Raw genomic sequence first — 25,923 nt, 5'->3', positions numbered from 1 at the left:
TGACATCACTTTCGAATTATTTTTCTGTCGTGCGGGAATTTTCGTGACTTTAGTAAACTCATCGGATTCGATCTGAGATTAGCATGCAATAAAAAACGGACGATCATTCGTCCGATAATCTCATCGTGTGTATGGGGCATTAGTGTTATCTAATATGTGTTAGACTGGGTAGACCTGAGAGCCCTCGTGGTTTGACTATTCCTTCCACCTGACTACTTTTTTTGATAGCGTATGATGTCTCCCAGGTGTAAAGTGTGCACAGGATTTCAAAGAGCAATGCAAAGACCCACAGAGTCCTGTTTTTAATTCTGCCAGACACACTCCGGAGTCAGCAGGTAGTTTAATTTGCTTTTGGCCCACCAATTTGCGCAGCAGCAACTGTCAGATCTCAGAGAGGTTGCCCAGCAGTAAGGTCATCCACCAATTAATAACTTTAGTAACCAAGGGGGTGAATGATTTTTGCTGTATTTATCTGTATCTATGCCTCTAGTGTCATTATAGCATTTTTGGGTCCTCGTTTTTCCAAAAACATTTGCATTCCTATAGCTCCTCTTAAGGGAAGTCTCTATGTAACTGGCACTCGCAACATATTATTGACCCACTGCTTTTACAACTGTTTGTTTGTTTTACTTCTGCAGCTATGTAGAAAGCCTTTTGTTTAAGACTTGGCTGATCGCAGATTTGATCACCAGCTGCATTCTGCAAGATATAAAGCTTCTCTGTATTTTCTCTCCATCTCCCTCCATTAGGAAATTTCTCCTCTGCTTTCTATGGAAGCGATGGCGATTGTGACAGATGACAAGAAATCTAACCCTGAATTCCCGTACCCCAACACCTACACTTTTGACTTATTTGGAGGCGTTGATGTAAGTTTATAAATTACTGATCCTGTGTATTGCATGCTTTTTTGCTACAGTATATCACCAAATGTTTGGACACCTGACCATCAAACTAGTAAGAGAACAGGGGTACCAAGGCACTGAATCAGTAAAAGTACCATAATTTATTAGAACAAATAAATCCACACATTTTAAACCGCATCTGATTCGCATAATATGTGAATCAGACTGGCTTTTATTGGAGCCAGTTTACGCATGTCTGGGACGGCCGGTGTCTGGTTCTACTTAGGGTCTTGTGTGATTTTTATTTTTTGGATTTTTTTTGGGTCCGGTGTAGGTGCAAATTCAAGTAAAAATTTGCACCTGAAATGGCGAACAAAACCACACCGTACTCTGAACAAGTGTGAATCCAGCCTTACGTTTGGGCGAAGAGGAATCGAACAATCCAACACGGCAACCAAAGACCTGCAGCGATGGATGAACCGGGTAATGGAGAGCCGTTCCCTCCAGATGACATGCTCAAAAGCGGCGTCTGATGTCGGCCTGCTTCTAGCACTCAAAGCTGAACCAATGCTGTGGATGGAAAGGGGGATGGGCAGATGTCTCTGGGTTCTGCCCCTTTTTTCAAAGACTGCCCATTGAATGTAAAATGTCAGCTTTTATAGCGTCAAACTATATGAGTGTCAGTTGTTGCCACTCTTTTCTGCTACAACAGTCTTCACTCTTCTGCAAAGGCTTTTTACGGGAGGGTGTCTGAGCATTTATTTCATTCAGCTGAAATTTTTGTGAGGTCAGGTGTTGATGATGGACGAGAAGATGTGACTCCCCATCCGGGCACATAAACCTTATCAAACCACGTGTTTATGGAACTTGCTTTGTGAACAGGGGCGCAGTCTTGCTGGAACAGAAAAGGACCTTCCTCCAAACTTTTCCCACAAGGCTGGAAGCATGCAGTTGTTTAAAATATCTTTTTGTATGGTGTAGCATTAACTGAAAACGTCCTAAACACAGTCCTTTGTGCAGTCATGTTAGAACAGGAAGGGTCCATCCCACAAAGTTGGTAGCATGAAATTGTCCAAAATTTCTTGGTATGCTGACGCCCTAAATGTTCACATCACTGGAACTAAGGGGCCAAGCTTAACCCCTGCAAAACAACTCCACACCATAAAGGTATGTCAATGATCAGCAGATCTGAAGGTATATAAAGAGATGGAACAAAGAGTTTTTGTAACAGCCAGTGACTTTCATTTTCCAAACAATACGAGAAATCTATATAGTGGAGCTTAGCTGATGTGGGCGCCATTATTTCTTTAGCAGAGCTGTTTACTTAAGGGCATTGTTGAATACCATTTGGGCTATAAATACTTCTTATCTTTAATGAAGCAGAATTGTGGTATGTACAACACTTTGGTTTATTTCTAACGTCTGTCACGCATGGGTAAAAGTTCAGGGACGGGCAGTTACACTGGCCGTTACTTTCACTTTTTTTACTTTCACCAAATTTAAATATACTAATCTGTGTTGTACTTCCATTGGTCCTTTCATCTATTTATGACCTGGGTCAGATATAGAATAAGCTATGGTGTGTGTGTGTGTGTGTGTTTATTTTTTCCCCGACTTTATTTATATTTATGCAGCAGAGGACATGCAATGCTTTACATATTAGAACCATGCATGTCTGTCCCTGCCCCAGTCTAATGTCTAGAACCGGGGGTATGCAACCTGGGGTCCTCCAGCTGTTGCAGAACTACAAGTCTCCCATCATGCCTCTGGGGAGTGATTGTAACTGCCAGCCTTGCAATGCCACATGGGAAATGTAGTTCCGCAACAGCTGCAGGGCCCCAGGTTGCCTACCGCTGGTCTAGAACGAACTGACTGGAAGCTCCTTGCTCTATCGGTAATTTTGGCTTGTGTAAGGAAAATGGAAAAGTTCACCTGAACACAGGGAACCCATAGAAACTATGCACTGGTGTTGTGCCTAGTACTAACTTCTTGGTTTTCCTTGGTCCAGCCACATGTCTTTATGCTTCATTAAAGTGTTATAAAACTGCTTTTTTAATCCTGCAAGACTATGCCATAATAGCACATTATGTGAAACTTCCCTTAAAGAAGCCCCTTAAGCGATGTGCTGTCACTGCTCAAGGTGCTTCCATCTTTACCCGGCCTTCCTTTCTGGTAGGGATGGGCGAACGGTTCGGCCCGAGCATAAGTTCGGGCCGAACTTTGGTTGTTCGGATGTTCTGTGAACACCGAACAATATGTGGTGTTCGGGGGGAAAATTCGAAAGACGCCAGAACACCATGCAAAATCAAAAGTGATCAAAAAAATTAGTATGCAAGTTATTGTCATAAAGTGTTTGGGGGCCCAGATCCTGCCCCAAGGGGACATTTATCAATGCAAAATATTTTTTTTTAAACTGGCTTTTTTTCGGAGGCAGTGATTTTATTTTTTTCATGCTTAAAGTGAAACAATAACAATGAAATCTTCCTTTTTTAAATATCGTGCCTGGGGGGTGTCTATAATATGCCTGTAAAGTGGCGCAGTTTTCCCGTGTTTAGAACAGTACCACAGCAAAATTGAATTTCTAAAGGAAAAATTGTCATTTAAAACTGATTGCGGCTGTAATGAATTGTGGGGTCTCGGCAATATAGATAAAACTCATTGAAAAAAAGAGCATTGGATTCCAAATTGATTTCCCCCCCCCCCCCCCCCCACCCGCAGACCCCCACAATCACTGGGCAAGGGTTTTGGGGATGAGGCTACCCCAAAGCACCCTCCCGATGTTGAGGGCATGTGGACTGGTACGGCTCAGGAGAGGGGGGGTGCTCTTATCTTTTTTTTTTTTTTTTCTGCGGCCTGCCAGGTTGTGTGCTTGGATAAGGGCCTTTTTTTTAAATTTTGGTTTGGGGTTCCCCTTAATATTCATACCAGACCCGAAGGGCATGGTAATGGGGGGATTTAATGAGTTTTTTTTATATTGCCAAGACCCGACAAGTCAGCCCATCCCTACTTTCTGGGTTTGCGGACTCAGGCTGTATGACTGGCGGCTGGAGCTGCAATGACATCATTCCCGTGCATGCACGTGGGAGCCGCCGTTCACGGTACAGGACTCTGAAGGAACGGCACGTGAATGCGGTTTCTTCTGGGCGCGTGCGCCATTGACGTCACTGGCTGCATCTAAAGTAAATATCTCCTAAACTGTGCACATTTTGGGAGAGATTTACTTTACCCATAGGTAATCCTTTCTATAGGCTTACGTATAGGTAAAAGTCATGCATCGGAGTTTACTCCCACTTTTAAAAATTAGTGTCTTGTATTGTACTATTTTGTGACTATTATACTGTCGGTTGATAAGCACTTTTATACTGTGTATACCTTGGTTTGGGGGGGGGGGGGGTGTTGGGGAATGGGACCAGGTTTCATGTTGCACATTTTAAGTCTCGGTTCACATTAGAATGTGGTGTGGGAAGCCCGCTATCCGTGCGAGTTTCCCACACCATGTTCAAAAATGCACTGCCCTTGTCGTCTGCGGCAGGTGTTAGTACAATGTTAACGACGCACCAAATGCAGGTCGCAAACGCAGTGAGTTTGCCTGAACCAGAACTACCATGCAATCCAGTTGCAAAGCATGCACATACTTTGGTGCGATGCGGTGTAATTCGAGCCAATTCAAAATCGCACCACACTAAATCATGTGTGAATTAAACAAGAATGTGGTGGGTTTTCCTGTGCAGTTCGTAGTCTGTACCTAAGCTAAATATGGGTATAACACAGGGGTAGGGAACCTTTTTGGCTGAGAGCCATGAACGCCACATTTTTTAAAATGTAATTCCCCGAGAGCCATACAGTATGTTTAAAACTAATACATTTTTTTTTAATCGACTAATTTCAATTATATGAAAAAAGAAAAAAGAGAGAACTGCGCAATCCCTAATATTTCATATTAGGATATAAACCACCCCACAATGAAAAAGGTGCTCAATCTGACTTGAAAATCAAAAATCAAGTCTATTAACTACATGCAAAATATGAAATAACATGCATCATCACCCATTAGTGTAAACATAAACCTATTGGTATATAACGCTGAGTCTGCATGTACCCAGTACTCAAAGAGGCGAATAAAATTTAACACAGTAAAAAATTTGTATAAATTAATATATTAGTAGTATAAAGTCCTTGTGAATTCAACTGAAAAACACCACGTGTCCACGGGAATTGTCCAAATTCAGACCCTTTGTTGACGTGAAGCAAATTGAGGTGCACCATCACCAAACAGATAACAGTGGCCCCTTACCAGATGCCCCAGTGGGGAGCGCTTTATCATAAATCAGGTCAGGAAATACGTCAGTCTTGAATCATCCGAGACAGGAAACAAACCCTTTGGAGCAGGACTCAAGTGTATTCCAATGGAAAAGCAAAAAGGTCCACCATAGGAAGAAAAAATACTCCAAATAGTGTAAAATCATTTAATAAACATAAAAAGAAATGCACTTACAAAAGTAAAAGGACACAGGGCATATCATCAAATGGACAAGCGTCGGCCGATCGCGAACTCCAATCGATATCCCATTCAGTAACAGTTCTGTTGAGGCATAAAAGCGTGTCATGCTACCCAACGCGTTTCGTGAAACGATCACGTCGTCCTGGGGTGTGGGTGACACGCCATGATGCCTCTATTATATAGTAAAAGACTGGCCCAAGCCACCTCCTCCATTGGACGGTTCTACTCCACTTCCGGGTTCATCCCGAAAGTGGGGCATATAGGCCATGGGACGCAACCCTTGAAAAAAACTTCCCCACCCACAAATTAGGGAATATAAAATAAATGTGAAAAGACCGTTTACCAATGTCCCTAACCGCAGGCACGAAAACCCCAAAAAACAATGTCATTGTCGGCTAATGGGACCGCCTCGTTCCGTACCCACGGAACAGAGCCAAGCCTCACCATCACCGCCAATGAGAAAAGGGGTCAGAGGACCAGAGCGGCGGAAGTGACGCATATCAATGCAGTCACCCGTCCCTCTATAGTCCGCAGCTTCAAGGTGACGCCCCTTTCAACGGCGTGTTGACGTGCCGTGCGTACTGGACGGATACAGCGCGTCACCACCCAACACGGAAGTGTGCGCGCTCCATCTTAACCAGGCCTCGTTTACATTGCACAAGTGGAGCGGCAGAAGACACATGCGCTCCACTTAGGCCACGCCTCCTATCAAATAGGAAATAAGAGGCACCGAAGATGGTAAATAGCTCTACCCTGAAAAACGAAAAAAAGAGAGGATCGGAAACCCGGCCCATGTAGATATGTTCCAAAATCATAAAGGAACAGGGCCACGGGTGCCAAACTCAAAAAATGGTACTCAGATGACCCGAGAAAAAATTTTAAAAGAAAAAGAACAGGGAGGGAGGAGGGGACTTGACCCAATGGTGATATTGATATAAACAGGTTACAAATAATCCCAAGCATCAATTAAAAGAAAATGAAAGTAAATAAAACATGAATCGACACTATGTAACTAATGCCTAACTCGCTGTGTGGTTAAGCCCATCTAATTTAAATACACATTTTGTAGACTGAGTACAAGACTCAAATCCGAAAGACCATCCCTAGCTAGATAGTAGGTGAAACATCGGTAAATGTGGCACACATGCCGCAATCCCCATCAAACCCCCTAGACATTCCGCTCCCGGAGTTTGATTAGGGGCTATCTAATCCATACTTGTACACAGGATTCTTCATATGAAGATCCCAAAAAGTGAATGATGAAAAAATATATATATATTTGGAAAAATTAGGAAAAAGTTGAGAAATACATAATAAAAAGGGGGGGTTGAGTCCACAAAGAGCCAATCACTACATTACCCAATTGGATGTTAATACTAAACACATTCACATCTGCGTCAGCGTGCATACCACAACGTGGCATGAACACCCCATTAAGCATTATTGATAAATGCATTCACATCTGTGTCTGTGTTCATACCAAAGGAGGTATAAGTTTTTAGCTTGTGGATCCAAGACCTTTCCAACCGTGAGATCTCTCTAACCAAAGCTCCACCCCTCCAGTGCGGTTTGTACTTGTCAATCCCCATGTATAAAGTATTAGACGGATCCCTGCCATGTTTCTCATCATAGTGCCTGGACAGGGGATGCTTGTCAAAGCCCCGTTTAATATTAGCGATATGCTCATTCAATCTGACCTTTAGGGCCCTCTTGGTTCTCCCCACGTACTGAAGCCCACAAGGACATTGAATGAGATAAACAACCGCTTCCGAAGAGCAGGTAATGAACGGCTCTACTGTGTATCTCCTCTGGGTACTGGTGGAGACAAAATCGGGAATCTTGGAATTTTTATTCACGTTACAAGAGCACACTTGACAGTTCTTACATCTGTAGAACCCTTTAAGGTTCTGAAAGAAACATCTATCTTTTTCGGGGGGATTTTGCACACTGGGGGCCACCTTACTGCCTAGTGTAGAGGCTCCTTTAAAGATCACCCTAGGGACTTCGGGTAGAATAGTTCCTAGAGTCTGGTCATTGGTCAAGATATGCCAATGCCTGCGGATAAGTTGTTTAACCTTCTGATGTTGCATCAAGAAGGTGGTAACGAAGGGCACTATTAACTGATTCTTATTTTCGTTACTCTCCCTATCGGCCAGCAGGCTAGACCTATCTCTATTCCGTGCATTGGGACATGCCTCGGATAGCAAATTCGCTGCATACCCCTTTTCCCGGAAACGTTGAGACAGTATTTTAGCTTGTTCATCAAACTCAGTAATGTCGGTACAATTTCTCCTCAAGCGCAAATATTGTCCCAAAGGGACCGACTTTAGCCAGGAATCCAAATGGCAACTGCCTAAAGGAATATAAGAATTCCTGTCCGTAGACTTGAAGAAAGTAGAGGTGATGAAACTGTCTCCATTGACCCTAATATTTAAATCCAAGAAGTTCACCCCTTCCTTACTGGCTTCATAACTGAATTTAATGCCTCTCGTATTGTTGTTTAGCCCTTCCATGTATCCACGGAGCTCCTGTTCATCGCCATCCCATAGGAGGAGGACGTCATCAATATATCGTGCCCAAAGCACTACCTCCGATCGTCTGGGAGAGTCGATCACGTCCTCCTCCCATTTGGCCATGAACAGGTTAGCCAAACTGGGGGCATATTGGGCTCCCATGGCAACCCCTTTGTCCTGACGGAAAAAACTGGTTATCGAACCAGAAATAATTGTGCTTCGCTGCAAAATCTAGAAGGACCAAAATGAAGTTTATCTGAATCTGAGTTAAAGTAGAGTCTCGCTCCAAATAAAATCTGGCGGCTTCAAAACCCAGGTTATGGGGAATAATGGTGTAAAGTGATGTGACATCAGCTGTCACAAGCCACAAACCTTGTGTTGGTTTAATGGTACTTAACATAATAAGGATTTGCTTGGTGTCCTTCACATATGATGGGATTTTTTGCACAAGTGGCTGGAGAAAAAAATCTATATATCTGCCCACCCTGGACGTCACCGAGTCGATGCCACTGACTATAGGGCGACCAGGGGGGCAGGTAGTGCTCTTGTGCAACTTAGGGAGATAATAAATGACTGGTGTTCTTGGGGCCATAGGTATGAGGAAAAGCTTTTCTTTCTCCGTAAGGATCCCTTTACGGAAGCCCTCTTCTACTATCCCCGTTAATTCCTTTTTGTATTTGACCACTGGGTCCCTATTGAGCAAGGAATAAGTTTCCCTATCATCAGTGATTCGATGCAACTCCTTAAGGTAATCACTCCTATCAAGGACAGCAATGCCCCCCCCCTTTATCTGCAGGTCTGATGACAAGGGACTTATTTTTACAAAGGGTGTCCAAACCCTTCTGCAGGTCGCCCCGTAGTTTGTACTTCTTCACCTTCATCTCGTCTAGATCTTTAAGCACCAGGTCCTTAAAGACTTTAATACTAGGAGCCAATGTCCCTGGGGGATTGAAGAGTGATGCATTGGCAAGGCCGGAATGTTGAAAAACTGATCTCGACCTATTGTTCTCTTGGATGGGGTTACCCAGCATGTACTTCTTGATGTTTAATCTACGTACAAACTTGTGCACATCCATGTAGGTCTGAAACTTGCTCAAACTCCTTGGTGGAGCAAATTTCAGACCCTTATCCAAAAGCCGCTTTTCAGAGTCAGAAAGTACCTGTGTGCTAAGATTGAAGATACCCTCACCTAGGGCCTTTTTCGTTTTAACTGATTGTACACGCCTCCCCCCTCTGACTCCCCTCTTTGTTCTATAGGCCTTTTCAGGCCTCTGTTGTCCCTGGGAAAATCCCACCTACGGTTATTCCTGGGGTCATGATTTAGCTTGGAGGGTCTAAACCCTATGTTATAGTCCACCTCACGGGATCTATTCGGGTAGGAGGCTTGCTGGAAATTGTCCTCTATCTGACTCCCTGTGTATGGGGCTTCAAAATCAGACAACGGAAAGAAGCGATTTTGGGTCGGGACATCCCAAGCCTGGTTTCTTCTGTTGGAGTAGACCGATCTCTCTTGGTCAAACCCCTGAATGGAGCCCCATGTTGGATAGTTGCCTGGTCCTTGGCTCGGGGTGAGTCTCTGATTACCACTCTGATAAGAACCCTTATTATTCTTATTCTTATTCTTATTTTTATTTCTCCCATTATTAGGTCCCCTCCCCGAGGTTCCCCCCAGGGGTCTTGGAGGTGGCCAAAAGGGAGTGTCACCTAATGGTTGCTGTGGAAGTATGCCCGAATTAACTTGATTGTTCGGCGTGTCTCTAACTCCCTGCAACCATTCAGTGGGATAATGGACTATATTATCCCTTGGGACAACATCAGAAGGACCCCTCTGGGTGTTATTGGGGACATTAGGAGGGAGAGTATCCATCTGTTCCTTTTCCATGGCCAGTATGTTTAAAACTAATAAAAAAAATTTTAATCGACTAATTTCAATTATAACTGTAATATCCACGTCATCTCCCCCACTGTAATATCCACATCTCCCCTACGATTGTCTGCTTGCTTACCACTACACAGGCAGATCCACGAGCAGTTGAGACTGGTGATGACGTCAGCGAGCCGCTCGCCTTGGCCGCCGCCGGGTGTACCAAGATGGCCACAGCTCCGGAGCTAGGCTAAAGCTTCGGCCTTTCCTATGGGCTCAATCCACGGATCGGCACACCACGCAATCCGTGGATTGAGAGGTGAGAGCCAGATGCAGCCATCAAAAGAGCCACATCTGGCCATAGGTTCCCTACCCCTGGTGTAACATAAAAATAGTCAGGAAAGTGAACCAAGACTTTGAAACTTTATGAAGTGAGACTAAACTCATTATAAAATAAATGCAATATGTTTAACCACTTATTGACAGCCCTATGGCACTTTTACTGCTACAGAGCGGCAGCTGTGTGCAGGATCATGTATATACGTTATCCTGCACTAATGGCAGGCTGCTTCTGCTGTGGTAATTCACCCAATCTGCGGGTGCCGTGCCAGCTCTGCGGAAATTGTACTATGCATAGAGTGGATCATGTGACCAGAAATAGTGGCACTGCTTGCTCTACACTAGTAGAAATTAATTACATTATTGGAGGATAGGGAGCGCGAACAGGACATAAAAGCAGCTTGAAATCAGTAGGGCTTTAACAAAAAAACAAAAAAATTAATCAAAAAACCAGAGCCATGGTATATTTGATATTTTTGAACAATTGAGGAGTTTAGTGTCCCTACATCTTTTGTGCTTTATTTATACCCCTCCCTTCCTTATTGGAATACTTTATTTTTTTCCCCTTCCAATTCCAAAGCCCCAAATAGTCCAACATATATGGAAGTGTCTAGTTGTACAGCCTGCATGTTTACTATCCAGGTCTCCTTCTGACATACAGTGCCTTGCAAAAGTATTCACCCACCTGGGCTTTATACCTATTTTGTTACATTACAGCAGTTTCTCAACCAGGGTTCCACGGAAACCCTCGGGTTCCGCAAGAAGTCTCCAGGGGTTCCGCGGAAATCTACTGTCAGCTGTCTGTCTGACGGGGTAGATCAGGTCTCTGTTAACACAGGCACAGTAGCGCGGGAAGCGTCTGTAATAAGTTATTTCATATTGCGCTCCACCCTGCCGGCCCCTCCTTTCTTCCCGCCCACCCCAACAGCTTGTGACTTCACCTGGGATAGAAGAGAGGAAGGGCCAACGGGGAGCAGCATGATATGAGAGAGAAGACTTATTCCAGCCGCTTCCCACGCTACTCTGCATTTGAAATGACTACAACAGTGTGCCCCATGCCCTGCTGTCAGTGTGAGCTTATGTTCTCCATGCCCTGTGATGTGCGTTCCATAATCTGCCCTATGATGAGACTAAAATTTTACTTTTTGGCCATCAAAGAAAACGCTGTCTGGCGCAAACCCAACACCTCACCCAAAGAACACCATCCCCACTGTGAAACATGGTGGCGGCAGCATCATCCTGTGGGAATATTTTTTCTGTTGGGACTGGGAAACTGGTCAGAGTTGAGGAAAAGATGGATGGTGCTAAATACAGGGATATTCTTGAGCAAAACCTGTACCACTCTGTGATTTTAAAGCTAGGACGGAGTTTCACCTTCCAGCTGGACAATGACCCCAAACACACTGCTAAAGCAACACTTGAGTGGTTTAAGGGGAAAGATGTAAATGTGTTGGAATGGCCTAATCAAAGCCCAGACATCAATAGAAAATCTGTGGTCAGACTTAAAGATTGCTGTTTGCAAGTGCAAACCATCCAATTTGAAGGCGCTGGTGCAGTTTTGCAAGGAGGAATTGGCAACAATCCCAGTGGTAAGATGTGGCAAGCTCAGAGACTTGTCCAAAGCGACTTGGAGCTGTTAGCCGCAAAAGGAGGCTCTACAAAGTATTGACTTGAGGGGGGGTGAATAGTTATGCACATTGACTTTTTCTGTTACTTTGTCCTGTTTGCTTCACAAAAAAAAAAAAAAAAAAGTGGGCATGTTCTGTAAATTAAATGAAGCACATTCTCAAACAATCCATGTTAATTCCAGGTTGTGAGGCAACAAAACATGAAAAATGCCAAGGGGGGTGAATACTTTTGCAAGGCACTGTAGACCTGTATGACCTGTCTTGCAGCGCTTCATATGTGTCGGCATTCCTGCACTCTTCCTTTACCACGTCCAAAAGCTATTGCTGCTTTTCTCCAACTGACAAATGTGTGCTTATACTTTCTGGTGGCAGAGGTTCCAGTTCATTCATCTGCTGTGACAAGGGCCCAATGTGTGAGGAATTGCCCTTCGTGCTTTGCTGCAGATATTCCCGAAAGCCTCTACTAAATGTTTGCTCTCAAAAAATGTTAATTGTACACAAAATAATCTTGACTGGATGCTCACAGCAAGCAGTGCTTCATTTTTGAAAAAAAATGTAAGATTTTAAAACGCAGCCGCATTACTTTACACTTTACAAACTAAGAATGCAGTCAGGCATATAGTGACATTTCAAGTAATCCAAACAAAGCTATTAGAAATTTTAGTAAGCATACGGACACCCATAGTAAACAGACATTAGCTTGTAATGGTAGTGAAGTAGAGAATATAACATTAACCACTTGGCTCCTGGGCACTTATACCCCCTTCCTGCCCAGGACAATTTTCAGCTTTCAGCGCTATTGCACTTTGACAATTGCGTGGTCATGCAACACTGTACCCAAACAAAATGTATTTGTTTTCACACAGAGCTTTTTCTGGTGTGGATTTTATTTTATTTTTTTATCACTACTGGGTTTATTTTTTTTATTTTTTTTTTTTTACTAAAGCAACAAAAAATTGAAAATTTAAAAGATGTATATTCTTTTTATAACAAAAAATAAAGAAAATCTTTTTGCAAACAAGTACTTTTTCTCCTTCACTGGTGTGCACTGATGAGGTGGCACTAATGGGCTCTGATAGGCAGCACTGGCGGGCACCAAGGCAGGGACCGATGTCCCTGTAACAGAAGCTGGTTACCTGTCTACTTCTCTCCTCACTCTAATCGTGAGGGGGGAGGCGGGGGGGATCTGATAACCGGCTGACAGCTGATCACATAGTAAAAGGGCCAGCTGTTATTGGCTCTTTATCCTGTTCTGTGGTCAGCTGAGTCAGAAGCAGTCAGAGCGTGCCGCCCGCGTGATCACGGGAGGATATCTATTGACGCCCTCCCAGCACTGGAAGCCCGCATTGTAGCTGTCATTTAGCTATAGCGCAGATGGAAAGTGGTTAACTGCTTCTCTACTGGCAATGGTATATAACTATATATTGCCAAAAGTATTGGGACACCTTTAATGTCATCCCAGTCTGTCCGTTGGGTTCAATATTGAGTTGGCCCACCCTTTGCAGCCATAACCGCTTCAACTCTTCTGGGAAGGCTGTCCACAAGGTTTAGGAGTGTGTCTATGGGGATGTTTGTATGTGGGGGAGATGTGAAGTTTTTCTTTGCTTCAAACACCCTCCATATGCATAGTGATCCTACCACCACATGCAATGCTCGCTCACCTCCTTACAAGACCCTACTAGGGGTCAAATATGCCTTGCACTCTGTGCAACTCTCCCTTCAGGAAATCCTCACTGGTCCTTGGTAACCTCTTTTGGACTCTCAAGGAACAAGCCAATGGTCAATATCTGATGAGGGTTCTTTCCACTGTGCTACATAATAATAATAATTTATTTATAACGCACTTTCCATCAAAAGACCTCAAAGTGCTACATAGTTGCAATAAAAACAAACAGATAACATAATTCAAAAAAATTTGCTAAAAAGAAAAGTCTTCAATCCCTTTTTAAAATTTTCAGTAGACTGAGAAACCCTCAAAGTATCAGGCAAAGCATTCCACAAACGTGGGGCAGCAGCACAAAAAGCCCCATCTCCCATTGTTTTCAATCTAGTTTTTGGAATCTCGAGACAATTCAAATTAGTTCAGACTTCAATCCAGTGTAATCCACTTTAGCTGCCTGTAATTTCAAAAATACGTGGAAAAAACAAAGTGCCTCCCTATAGTGCATTCTTCCAGATGAAGCCATGTGTAAGGTGGTGACACTAGTAGAGGTGGAGCCTGGCGGTGGAATCTTGTTGCAACCAAGTGAGACCTTTTCTGATGTATTATCAATGCTTTTAAAACTTTTTATTAAATGTGAGTTGTATGTTAGCTGGGGTGGAGAGGTTCATTTTTAATCCCTCGGATACTGCACTATTGGAGGCACTTTCTGTGTTGTGTGTGTTTTTTTTTTTTTTTTTTTAACTACCGGCAGCTAAAGTGGAATACACAGGATTGAAGTCTGAAGTAGCACAGTGCAAGGAACCCTTATCAGATATTGACCATTGCCTTGTTTCTTGAGAGTCCAACACAGGTTGCCAAGGACCAGCGAGGATTTTCTGAAGGGAGAGTTGCACAGAGTGCAAGGCGTATTTGACACCTAATAATTTAATTCCTCTTTATCAGCAGTGCTGTTTCTCCTTAAAAGAGATGTCTTTGTTTCCTCCTCCCCCCCCCCCCCCCCCCCTTTTTTTTTTTTTTATACTTGCCTAGGCGGATGCAGCATCGGTCCCCCGACACCTCTGCATTGAGAACTGGTCCATTGAACATCGCCGAGAGCTGCTGACTGTCAATCAGCAGCTCTCCTCTACACTCACTGGAGTAATTAGCTGTGGGGGAGCTGCCATCTCATTCTCTCAGCGGCTCGCTGACACGGGCTTCACAGTCCAGGCACCTGGTGGATCCAGACTTCGTTGTCGGGATGACACGTTTGCCTGGACTGATTTCGGTGACTTCAGCGGAGTGCAGACTTCAGACCGCTCTATACTGAAAAAGACCCATAGGAGAAACCCAGCCAAACAAGTCCTTTTTTAACTCCACTGTCATTTCATAGAAGCAGCTTTCTCTATAAGAGCACTTATTTATGGAGCCCACAAGCTTCTATCAGTCATTTACACACTGAAGAATTAGACATTCTATCTAGTTATCACTCTTTCTCTGCCTGTCTTAGCTGGAAATTCAAATATTTACGAAGGTCATCCCCTGCTTCCTATCTAGTGTGAATAGTTACATGGGTTGAAAAAGCACACAAGTTCATCTAGTTCAACCATAAAAATAAATGACAAAAAAAAAATAAATCATGCAGTCCCATATACCCAATCCTATACCCACAGTTGATCCAGAGGAAGGCGAATAGACTCTTTTCACCCTTCTTCACCCACTAGATGGTGCTGTGTAGGTTTTTAACCATATTGAATGCTAGCAATTGGGTACTTGTTGGGAGTAATCTTGGAGAAGCTATAGTTTTACATGACTCCTTTCTTCATCTCCTGGGTTCTGCAACTGGCTTGCTGGGGTTTGCCAGAGTAAATCATTTGCATTTTCAAGCCTTGCCTATTTCTCTCAAGATGGGAACACATTACAATATGCAGTGTGGTTATGCAAATTCTCCAATTTTAGCTGAATCTGGAGGTCTTCTTTAGGGCTTCAGGTCAGAAAATGAAGTACTCGGCGCTAGATTGCACCACATCCTCCAGATGTAGTAATACCTTTATTTTTAACATAGAGGAAGGCTGAAATGGTTTGAGCACATACATGCCTGGTCTGCTGGAAATAAACAGGAACAGATTATTTAGTGGCAATTTATACCAATGTGATGTTTACAAACTTCAGTAGATCATCCGATTTAATTTATTTTTTATTTTTTTTATTGCAAAAGCTTCTCTTAATTTCCTTTTGCTAAAATAACAAGGAAGCAAGCAGAAACTGGAGAATGTTTGTTTGTTTTTTTTGTTTTGCATTGTTTTTTATTATGTGCCGTTTTGGCATGGTACAAATTGTTATTCTTTTGATGTAAATGTTGTTGTAATTGTATGATCATCACTGGCTCTACTAATGTTATGTTGGGGGGGAAAAAGGATGTGGGCTGACTGGAGGAAGTGAATTGTTTTTTGTTTTTTTTCAGTAATTTTAAGTCAAATCTATTGAAAACTGAAAGTATAACAAAAGGGAAACGTACTTTTTTTTTTTTTTTTTTTGAGTAGTGCAGAGGCATTAGAAAATCTATGAGGATGGCATTGCCATCTGTGCCCCAGCTATGGAGATTCATATTTTGTCCTGTTTACGCTTCTCCTCCAAAATGAAAGTTAAAAGAAAATCCCATATTTTGTGTTGTCCCCAGAAAAGAAATGGAGGGAAAGTCTCCCAATGGGGACACTAGTTCTTGGGAGAGGAAATGAAAGCAAATCTACCCAATGGGGACATAGATGGCAAAATAATTTGACAGGGTCTAGAACTTTATTCAAAATGAAGAAGAAAAAAAATTGCCTTTTTTTTAGAGCTGTATATTCAGCGCAGCACCTTTCTAATTTTAAAATAATTCTAAAAATCTTAAAGGCAATTTTCTATAACTTTACTGTGTGTGTGTGTGTGTGTGTGTGTGTATATCTATATCTATATATCTATATCTATATATCTATATCTATATATCTATATATATATATATATATAGCAGCCCTTCCACTCTGCAATCTTCCGGCACACATCACAGTTCCCAAAAGAGCGCACCCGGCTGTGAAGCTGCCAGATGCCCACAGTAGTATTGCCAGCGCCGTGGACAGGTGGGGCAGAGAATGGAGGGTTTGGGTGGCCACATTGCTGGATTGTGGGACAGGTGAGTGTCTTTTTATTAAAAGTCAGAAGATGCACTTTTTTTTTTTTTTTTTTGTAGCTTTTTTAATAAACAAATTGACTGGAACTCCGCTTTTTAATTTAAAAAGTGAACTACAGGGTAGACACACTCCTAAACCTTGTGGACGGCCTTCATAGAAGAGTTGAAGCTGTTTGTAGCTGCAAAGGGTGGGCCGACTCAATATTGGAACCTACGGACTAAGACTGGGATGCCATTAAAGTTCATGTGCAGTTCAAGGCAGGTGTCCCAATACTTTTGACAATATTGTGTATGTATATGGAGAGATCCCTTTAAATTATAATTTCAATATGACATTTTGTATGCAAGGAGAGAGAGCGAGTTACATGCCGTAGGCTTGCTACCTGATTTACTAATATTTATATCTTGGTGTAGTTCCATACTGCTTTTATTGTAAATTCAGTTGGAGGATTGTTTTGGTTACATGAATTGAGAGGGAAGTTTTCTGAAGAAGTCTTAGCATTGGGGGCATTGTTGATGTTCAGTTTATATAGAAGCGGCTTTGATTTATGGCTATTTCAGAAGCATCCATTAGTCAGCTATGTTTACAGAAGCCACTTGTAACCTGTATATAAAGATCTGACATGATCAGCAGTAAAGTGTTTTTTTTTTTTTTTTATTATATTCATTGTACTGCTGCCCTTTGGGGAGTCTGGAACAGCTCAGTGTTTACAGGAGGTATGGTGGGTGTGCAGGACAGGAAACCATGCAGGACACATCATATGTAATCTGTGTGACTCACCTGAAATCTCTCTTTGCAGCTTCTGGTAGAGATCCTCATGAGGCCGAGCCTTTTCCCCCAGAGAAAGAAGCATAAAAGTAAGTGAATGACACCCCTACTTCCCATTCTTCATCTACTTGAAGAAAAGACCAACAATTCTGAGAATCCTCGAAGGAGAATACAATTAGGGAGGTAGGCAGAATCCCTGGGGGTCGGCCAACCTTCTAATTGTGGTCATATATATTTAGGGCTGTCAGATTGTGTTGCAAGTAGGCTATCCACAGGATTCCCCCCCCCCCCCCCCCTTATTTTCTAATATGCCTGTAAATACCTACATATTGTGTGAATGGACACACAGGCTAACCTCAAAAGAAGGTTTTTGTTTTGGGGGGGGGGGTTTGAGTGAGGCACAAGACGTGGTAGGAGAAATTATGTAAATTGTTAATTGGCCTAAAAACCAAGCATAGCTTCTAACATGTGTTACATGAGTATTTAAATCTATATACAAAACAACGACATACATTTGTATACATGCACGCATCTGAAATCGCAAAGGGGCCTCATGAAAATATCTGGTATAAAAGGCCAAATGCTTGTTTTTGGTAATGAAATAAAAAAATGGGTTGTAGGATACAGATGAATCGCAGTTGAGGTCAAGCTGTGTGTTGGGGAACATGATGACATTGAGTAGGCTCGATGTGTTTCGTGGCCAATTGCCACTTATCAGGAGAAAACGCAAAGCATATCTGGGGGGAAAAAAAAAAGGTTTCGAATAGGATCTGGTGTTTTTTTGCCTAGATGGTAAGAAGAAGAAAAATTGGGACAAGGTGAAACAAGATGTTTATCTTGTGTATGAATTGTTTTAAATAAGCAGTGTTGCAAGTCAGGATCTGCGAAGCAAGTCCTATCCTGGGAGCTGAGGGAATGAACCCAAGGAAAAAGTGAGCGCACCAACACGCCCCAGAAACGCCCTCCAAACGTAGTGGGCAAGGGTGGAAAAAAAATCCAAATATGTCTGTAGAGTAAATGATATAGGACCAATATATGTGAGAATAGTACCAGTGTATACATATTCATGGACTATAAACCAACACCCATTATTGCCTGAAAAATTGAAAGGTCTGGTGGATACAAAGTGAAGGGAATCATAAACCACATAAAGGTGAAAAATTGCATGAAAATCATGCGATTTCCGGAAGGGGTGAGGGGAAAAACAAAAGTAAACACCAGCTCCTATTCGGTTTCTTTCCTTTCCCTTCTCTTCTTTCCTTTCCCTTCTCTTCTTTCCTTTCCCTTCTCTTCTTTCTTTTCCTTTCCCTTCTCTTCTTTCCTTTCCCTTCTCTTCTTTCCTTTCCCTTCTCTTCTTTCCTTTCCCTTCTCTTCTTTCCTTTCCCTTCTCTTCCTATGCATTTTCTCCTGATGAGTGGTAACTGGCCACGAAAAGCATCAAGCTTATTCAATATCGTAATGTTCCCAACACACAGTTTTACCTCACCTGTGATTCATCTGTATCCTATAACCCATTTTTATTTTGTTACCATAACAAGCATTTGGCTTTTTATACCAGCTTACTTTCATGGGACACTATGTGATTTCAGATGCGTGCATGTATACAAATACGAATTCTTCGTTTTTTGTATATAGATTTAAATGCTTATATTCAATCATGTATTACGTGTTAGGAGGTATGCTTTTGATTTTATGCCAATTAAAGCGGGACTGTACTGGGGAATACTATAAATACTACAGCTGCTGACTTTTAATAAATGGACCCTCACCTGTCCCGAGTCCAGCGAGGCCGATCGGTCGCTCGGCTGCTGCCGCCACCATTCTAGGTGAGGGAATCGGGAAGTGAAGCGAATCGGCTTCACTTCCCGGTTCCCTACTGCGCATGCGTGAGTCGCGCAGCGCAATAGGAATTGTCCGCACTGTCTCTGGGACCCGTGTGTGTCCCAGCAGACAGCGCAGCAGGACAGGAAGAGGCATAGACTCCCACGGGAGTCTATGCCCGGAAGTGGGTGTAAATACCTGTTTTGACACCGGAGGGGGGGAGGGTTCCGATCAGCGGAAGTTCCACTTTAGGGTGGAACCCCGCTTTAAGAAATTTACATAATATCTCCTACCATGTGTCTTGTGCCTCACTCAGTCACAAAAACTTTTTATTTCCATTTTAGGGATGGAGGTGCATGTAATTATGCACATCATTTAAAGTCACATTACCCCCTTGCTTTCTATATTAATAGGGATGGAGGCACAATTGACTGGTTGGTTTGGATTCATTTGTTACTTTTCGAACAATTCATATTGGAGTACAATTCGGATGATACTTTACGTTTTGTATGCATATGCGGTCTGATTTTTACTATTTCTATTTCTGAGTCTAGTTTTTGGAACATGCACATCCTTTATCATTTTCATATTTAGTGATCTATTTCTATTATATTTGGTTTTGTGCATGTCGGGTGCCCTCCCCCCTTTGCTGCGTTACACATGGGGGAGCTGGTGGGCTTCCTGACATACATCGACGCCCTGTTTTGTGCATCCTGGTGGACAGCGTGATGGCGGCATGCTTGCCCTCTAGCTGGTGCAAGAGTGGAGCGGTTGGACGCTATTAGAGGACGGTTTTGCCACTGTGGCGAGGTCGTCTCTCTCCTTGATGCTCCATGCTTGGCGTGATGCTCAGAGGAGCCCAGGGAATGTCGGGCAGTACCTATACCTGTGAGTCCTGTTCACACTCTGGCTTTTCTCCCCACACATGCACACCATATTTTGGAGCATGTCTGTTCAATGTCACCAGGTAACTCTCCCGACTGCACACCCTTTGTTTCTCTCCCCCCCCCCCCCCCTTTGGGGAATTGCATGATTATCATGCGAAAAGTGTTTTTTTTTTTTTTTTTTTTTTTTTCAGGCAAGAATGGGTGTTGGTTTATAATCAATGAATATGTATGGGAGGAGCCCGGGGAGTGTCGGGCGTTGGCTATACCCCCACTGGGGGTCTTGTTTACACTCTCTGGCTTTTCTCCTCTCACATGCACATAATTTTGCAGAGCATGTCTCTGTGCAATGTCACCAGGTAACTATCCCTGTGATTTCCTCAAATCAACAAGACTGTCCTTTTTTATTTAATTTTTTTTTTTTCCTCACCCCTTCCCCTGCTTGGGTAATCGCATGATTTTCATGCACCCTTTTTTTTTTATTTTATTTTTTTATTTTTTTTCTCCACCCTTTTTTCTTTTCTCTTCTTTTTTTTATTTTTATTTTTTTTTTATGTGGTTTGATTCCCTTTACTTTGTATACACCACGCTTTTCACTTTTTCTGGCAATAATGGGTGTTTGGTATATAGTCCATGAATATGTATACACTGGTACTATTCACATATATTGGTCCTGTATCGTTTACTCTACAGACATATTTGGATTTTTTCCACCCTTGCCCACTGTGTTGGTGCGCTCTCGTTTTCCTTGGGTTCATTCCCACAGCTCCCAGAATAGACTTGCTTCACAGATCCTGACTTGCAACACTGCTTATTTAGAACAATTTATACGCAAGTATTCCAGGGAGATGCACATCTTGTTTCCCCTTGTCCCAACTTTTTTTTATTACCATCTGGGCAAAACACCAGATCCTATTCTGTACCTGTTTGAAATAAAAATAAATCAGATATGCGTTTGCTCCTCATAAGTGGTAACTGGCCACGAAACGCGTTGAGCCTATTCAGTGTCATCTTGTTCCCAACACATAGCTTGACTTCAGCTGTAGCCTATATCCCATTTTTATTTCATTACCAAAACAAGTATTTGGCTCTTTATACCAGCTACTTTCATGGGACACTATGTGATTTCAGATGCGTGCATGTATACATATATGAATTTAGAGTGTTGTTTTTTTTATTTTTTTTTATTTAGATTGGCTACTACGCTATTTAGGCTTTTTATAGTATTTTTTGATTTTTGTTTTTTTTAATACAATGTAACTTTATTTTTATTTTTTTCCAGTCGGTGATGAATTAATCAAGGACTGCCTCAGCATCCTGTACAACACCTGTATATGCGTAAGTACCCTTCCCTTTTACTGAAATACAATTTACATTTGTTTTGTTGTAATTTAACCACTTGCAGCCACTCTGCCAGATCACGTACCTAGTATGTGATCTAAAACTTTTGGGTCTGGGGCAAGCGTGCCGCCATTACAACGGGAGGAAATCAGCGGGTGCAGTGGACTTTCTCAATGTCCACCGCCACCCATGAATGCTTCAGTACACAGACAGAAGCTAAGTCTTATTTGGGTACAGTGTTGCACGCCCACGTTTTATCAGGATCATGAATGAAGTAAGACCCCCCCCACAATGTGAAAGTTCCTTAATTCCTTGCTTACCTTTAGGTGGAAAACAATCTCATATGGGATGGACAGTTAAAGTGATTGTAAAGCTTTTGTGTTTATTTTATTTTTTTAAATAACAATACTTGCCTCCCATTGCGCATTTTGTTTTGCACTGCATGGCCCCGATCCCCGACTTGTGGGGTCCCTCGGCGGCTCTGGTAGCTCCTCCCCGTATCGTATAACCCCATAAAAGAAGCACTTTCCCAGGGGGGTTACCTTGCGAATGTGCTCCAGAGTCAAGCATTTGCGTCCATAGATGCAGAATGTAGGACTTGGCCCTGGCGCCCCCCCCCCCCCCCCCATTGGATTTGATTGATGGCAGCGCAGCCATTGGCTCCCACTGCTGTCAATCTATCCAATCAAGAGCCAGGACAATGGGCAGAGAGGGTGAGCGCATCTTTGGTGTGGGAATTATGGGGCTTGGGTAAGTAAAACTGGGGGGCTGGTCAGTGACAATTTATTTTTTTATTTTTTTTTATTTAAAGGATTGGGCTGCATTAAGGTGAAAAAAAACACGAGTGGTTTACAACCCCTTTTTAATCCAGCATATCATGGGTAAAAAATAACTTGCTGTATGTAAAATTTATTGTAGAGAATAAAAATACTCACATTAACCACTTCAGCTCCGGACCAATAAACACCTTAAGGACCAGAGGTCTTTTTGCAATTTCGCACTGCGCTGCTTTAACTGGTAATTGCGCGGTCATGCAATATTGCACCCAAACGAAATTTGCGTCCTTTTCTTCCCACAAATAGAGCTTTCTTTTGATGGTATTTGATTGCCTCTGCGATTTTTTTTTTTTTTTGCGATATAAATGGAAAAAGAGCGAAAATTTTGAAAAAAAAAGATATTTTCTTCTTTTTGTTATAAGAAAAATCGAATAAACTAAATTTTAGTCATACATTGAGGGCAAAATTTATTCAGCCACATGTCTTTAGTAAAAAAAATGTCAAGCGTATATTTTTTGGTTTGCGCAAAAGTTATAGCGTCTACAAACTAGAGTACATTTTCTGGAATTTACACAGCTTTTAATTTATGACTGCCGATCTCATTTCTTGAGGTGCTAAAATGGCAGGGCAGTACAAATCCCCCCCCAAATGACCCCATTTTGGAAAGTAGACACCCCAAGGAAATTGCTGATGGGTATGTTGAGCCCATTGAATATTTATTTTTTTTGTCCTAAGGGATTGAATAATGACAAAAAAAAAAAAAAAAAATTTTTTTACAAAAAGTTGTCACTAAATGATATATTGCTCACACATGCCATGGTTATATGTGGAATTGCACCCCAAAATATATTCCGCTACTTCTCCCGAGTATGGCGATACCACGTGTGTGGGACTTTTTGGGAGTCTAGTCGCGCACGGCACCCCGAAAACCAATCACCACCTTCAGGATTTCTAAGGGTGCAAATTTTTGATTTAACTCCTCACTACCTATCACAGTTTCGAAGGCCATAAAATGCCAAAATAGCACAAAACCCCCCAAAATGACCCCATTTTGGAAAGTAGACACCCCAAGCTATTTACTGAGAGGCATGTTGAGTCCATGGAATATTTTATATTTTGCCACAAGTTGCGGGAATATTACAAACTTTTTTTTTTTTGCACCAAGTTGTCACTAAATGATATATTGCTCACACATGCTATGGGCATATGTGAAATGACACCCCAAAATACATTCTGCTGCTTCTCCCGAGTACGGGGATACCACATGTGGGGGACTTTTTGGGAGCCTAGCCACGTACGGGACCCCGAAAACCAAGCACTGCCTTCCGGATTTGAATATAAAATGCTATAAAAAACAAACTAACCAGAGTCACCCGTAACACTTATACGGTGATCAGTGGTGAAAGGGTTAACTAGGGGCAATCAGGGGGTTCAAATTTTTATTAGGTAGTATATGGGGGTCCCTGGCGCTATATAAAAACCTGACGGGGAACCTAAATAACTAACTGGCTAACCAGCGTCACCAGTGACACTTATACTGTGATCGCTGGTGAAAGGGGGTGAAAGGGTTAACTAGCAGCAATCAGGGGGTTAAAACCATTATTGGGTAGTATATCGGGGTACCTAGCGCTATAAAAACCTGGCGGTGAACCTAAAAAAATAACTAGCTACCTAGCGACACTGATGCAGCGTTCAGAAAAATTATCGCTTAGTGACACTGGCAAAAGGGGGTGAAAGGGTTAACTAGCGGAAATCAGGGGGTTAAAACCATTATTGGGTAGTATATCGGGGTACCTAGCGCTATAAAAACCTGGCGGTGAACCTAAAAAAATAACTAGCTACCTAGCGACTGTAGCGACACTAATGCAGCGATCAGAAAAACGATCGCTTAGTGACACTGGCAAAAGGGGGTGAAAGGGTTAACTAGCGGCAATCAGGGGGTTAAAACCATTATTGGGTAGTATATCAGGGTACCTGGCGATATAAAAACCTGGCGGTGAACCTAAAAAAATAACTAGCTACCTAGCGACACATGCAGCGATCAGAAAAATTATCGCTTAGTGACACTGGCAAAAGGGGGTGAAAGGGTTAACTAGCGGCAATCAGGGGGTTAAAAACATTATTGGGTAGTATATCGGGGTACCTAGCGATATAAAAACCTGGCGGTGAACCTAAAAAAATAACTAGCTACCTAGCGACACATGCAGCGATCAGAAAAATGATCGCTTAGTGACACTGGCAAAAGGGGGTGAAAGGGTTAACTCTAGGGGCAATCAGGGGGTTAAATCTTTATTGGGGGGTGATAGGGGGCTACCCTGGACCTAACACTAACTGTCCTGACAGTTTTTACTGTCACAACTGACACTGAATGCATTGATCAGTAAAGAAATGATCAATGCAATCAGTGACACTGTGACTGGGGGGGGAGGGGGGGATCGGGGGGGGTTTGTGTGCCTGTGTGTACCTACATGTCAGTGTAGTGTTGGTGCACACTTACTTTTACTCTTCTCCTCGTAGTCCGGTCAAAAAGACCGCCCCGAGGAGAATGACATCACTTCCTCCTTCCTGTGTAAACAATACACAGGGGAGGAAGCTTCTCATTGGCCAGGAGCGATCCAGAGGGGGTGGCCGAAAACCAACGGCCATCCCCTCATCACGGAGTGCTCCTGGACCGAATCGGACCGCTGTAAACAGCGGGAGGGGGTCCGATCGGACCCCCCACCCGCTGGAAGGCAATCACGTAGATGTACGTGATTGTGCCTGCCTGTGCCATTGTGCTGACGTACAATGGCAATACGGCGGTCCTCAAGTGGTTAAGATACTTTTTTTTTTTTTTTTTTTTTTTTAAACTATGTATGCAGTTTCCACCCTGGGCAGGCGTTATGGCGTAACGAGCGTATACTCTTGCTTACATGGTTCATCTGATGAAAGGCTTAGGGCGGAGTTTACGCTTGTGACGTCACCATGCCCGCCATCCCCACGAGATCGGTTCGATTTCCGGGAATGATATTTCCTGCATATGTGCAGTATTTTGACTAATCTTACTGTTGTCTGCCAACCCCGCCCAAGGCCGCGGCTTCAGCCTAGTCCGTGAGGCCGCAAGCCACAGCCTTGCCTAAAAACTCCTTCCCGCAGCTCCTCAGAACTGACGCGTTGTCCATCAAAAAAAAATAAAAAAGAGCTTGTCTGTGTCCTGTTTTTACTTCCCAAATGTTTCTTTCACATGAATAACCAAACTTTTTATTTTTTATATATATAGACGGAAGGTGTCACTAAACGCTTGGCAGAACGCAATGACTTTGTCCTTTTCTTGTTCACGTTAATGACAAACAAAAAGACGTTCCTGCAAACGGCAACCCTCATTGAAGACATCCTAGGGGTTAAAAAGGTACTCTTCTTCCTTTTTTTATTTATTTTTTTGTTCAACTCCAGTCTTGTGCTAATGCCCTCTAAAATTAAATGTAGATCTAGTTCAATCTTGAAGAACTGGTCCTGACTTGAGGTTATGACCAGCAGGCATCGCTATGATAGTTTCCAGGTCTTTTTCCAAGTGGCTGCCCTGCTGCTTACTGAACACAGGAGGTCACCTTCTCGGTGCAGTTCAGGGAACACTTTCCATTTCTCAATTAAAACAAAACATTCCCTGATCAGTGGGGATTGTTACGTCAACACCTCGACGCTTTGTATGAATTGAGAAAATGGAAAGTGTTCCCTAAATGGTGCCTGTGCCAAGCGAGCGACCTCCTGTGTCTGCGATAAAGCAGGTCAGATACTCGGGCACGCGACCTGAAAATTAGTGGAGATCTGTAGTAGCGGTCACTACTACAGGGATTTTGA

General features: G+C 42.8%; 1 protein-coding gene across 2 annotated transcripts in view; it reads left to right on the top strand.

Moving 5' to 3' along the window:
* The window catches only part of TRPC4AP (transient receptor potential cation channel subfamily C member 4 associated protein), a 100,189-nt gene that overhangs the window by 11,252 nt on the left and 63,014 nt on the right, over window positions 1-25,923 (top strand). For both annotated transcript variants that reach the window (XM_077458987.1, XM_077458988.1), the window contains exons 3-6: window positions 750-866; window positions 17,296-17,353; window positions 21,252-21,307; window positions 25,346-25,474. In XM_077458987.1, the coding sequence (XP_077315113.1) occupies window positions 750-866; window positions 17,296-17,353; window positions 21,252-21,307; window positions 25,346-25,474 (360 nt within the window). The remainder of the gene's footprint in view (window positions 1-749; window positions 867-17,295; window positions 17,354-21,251; window positions 21,308-25,345; window positions 25,475-25,923) is intronic.

The sequence above is a fragment of the Lithobates pipiens genome, unplaced genomic scaffold (genome assembly GCF_037356315.1).
Source record: "Lithobates pipiens isolate NorthernLeopardFrog02 unplaced genomic scaffold, aLitPip1_a1.2 Scaffold_28, whole genome shotgun sequence".
NCBI lineage: Eukaryota > Metazoa > Chordata > Amphibia > Anura > Ranidae > Lithobates > Lithobates pipiens.
The sequence above is the reverse complement of the archived record's forward strand: the minus strand, read 5'-3'. Positions and strand labels throughout refer to the sequence as shown.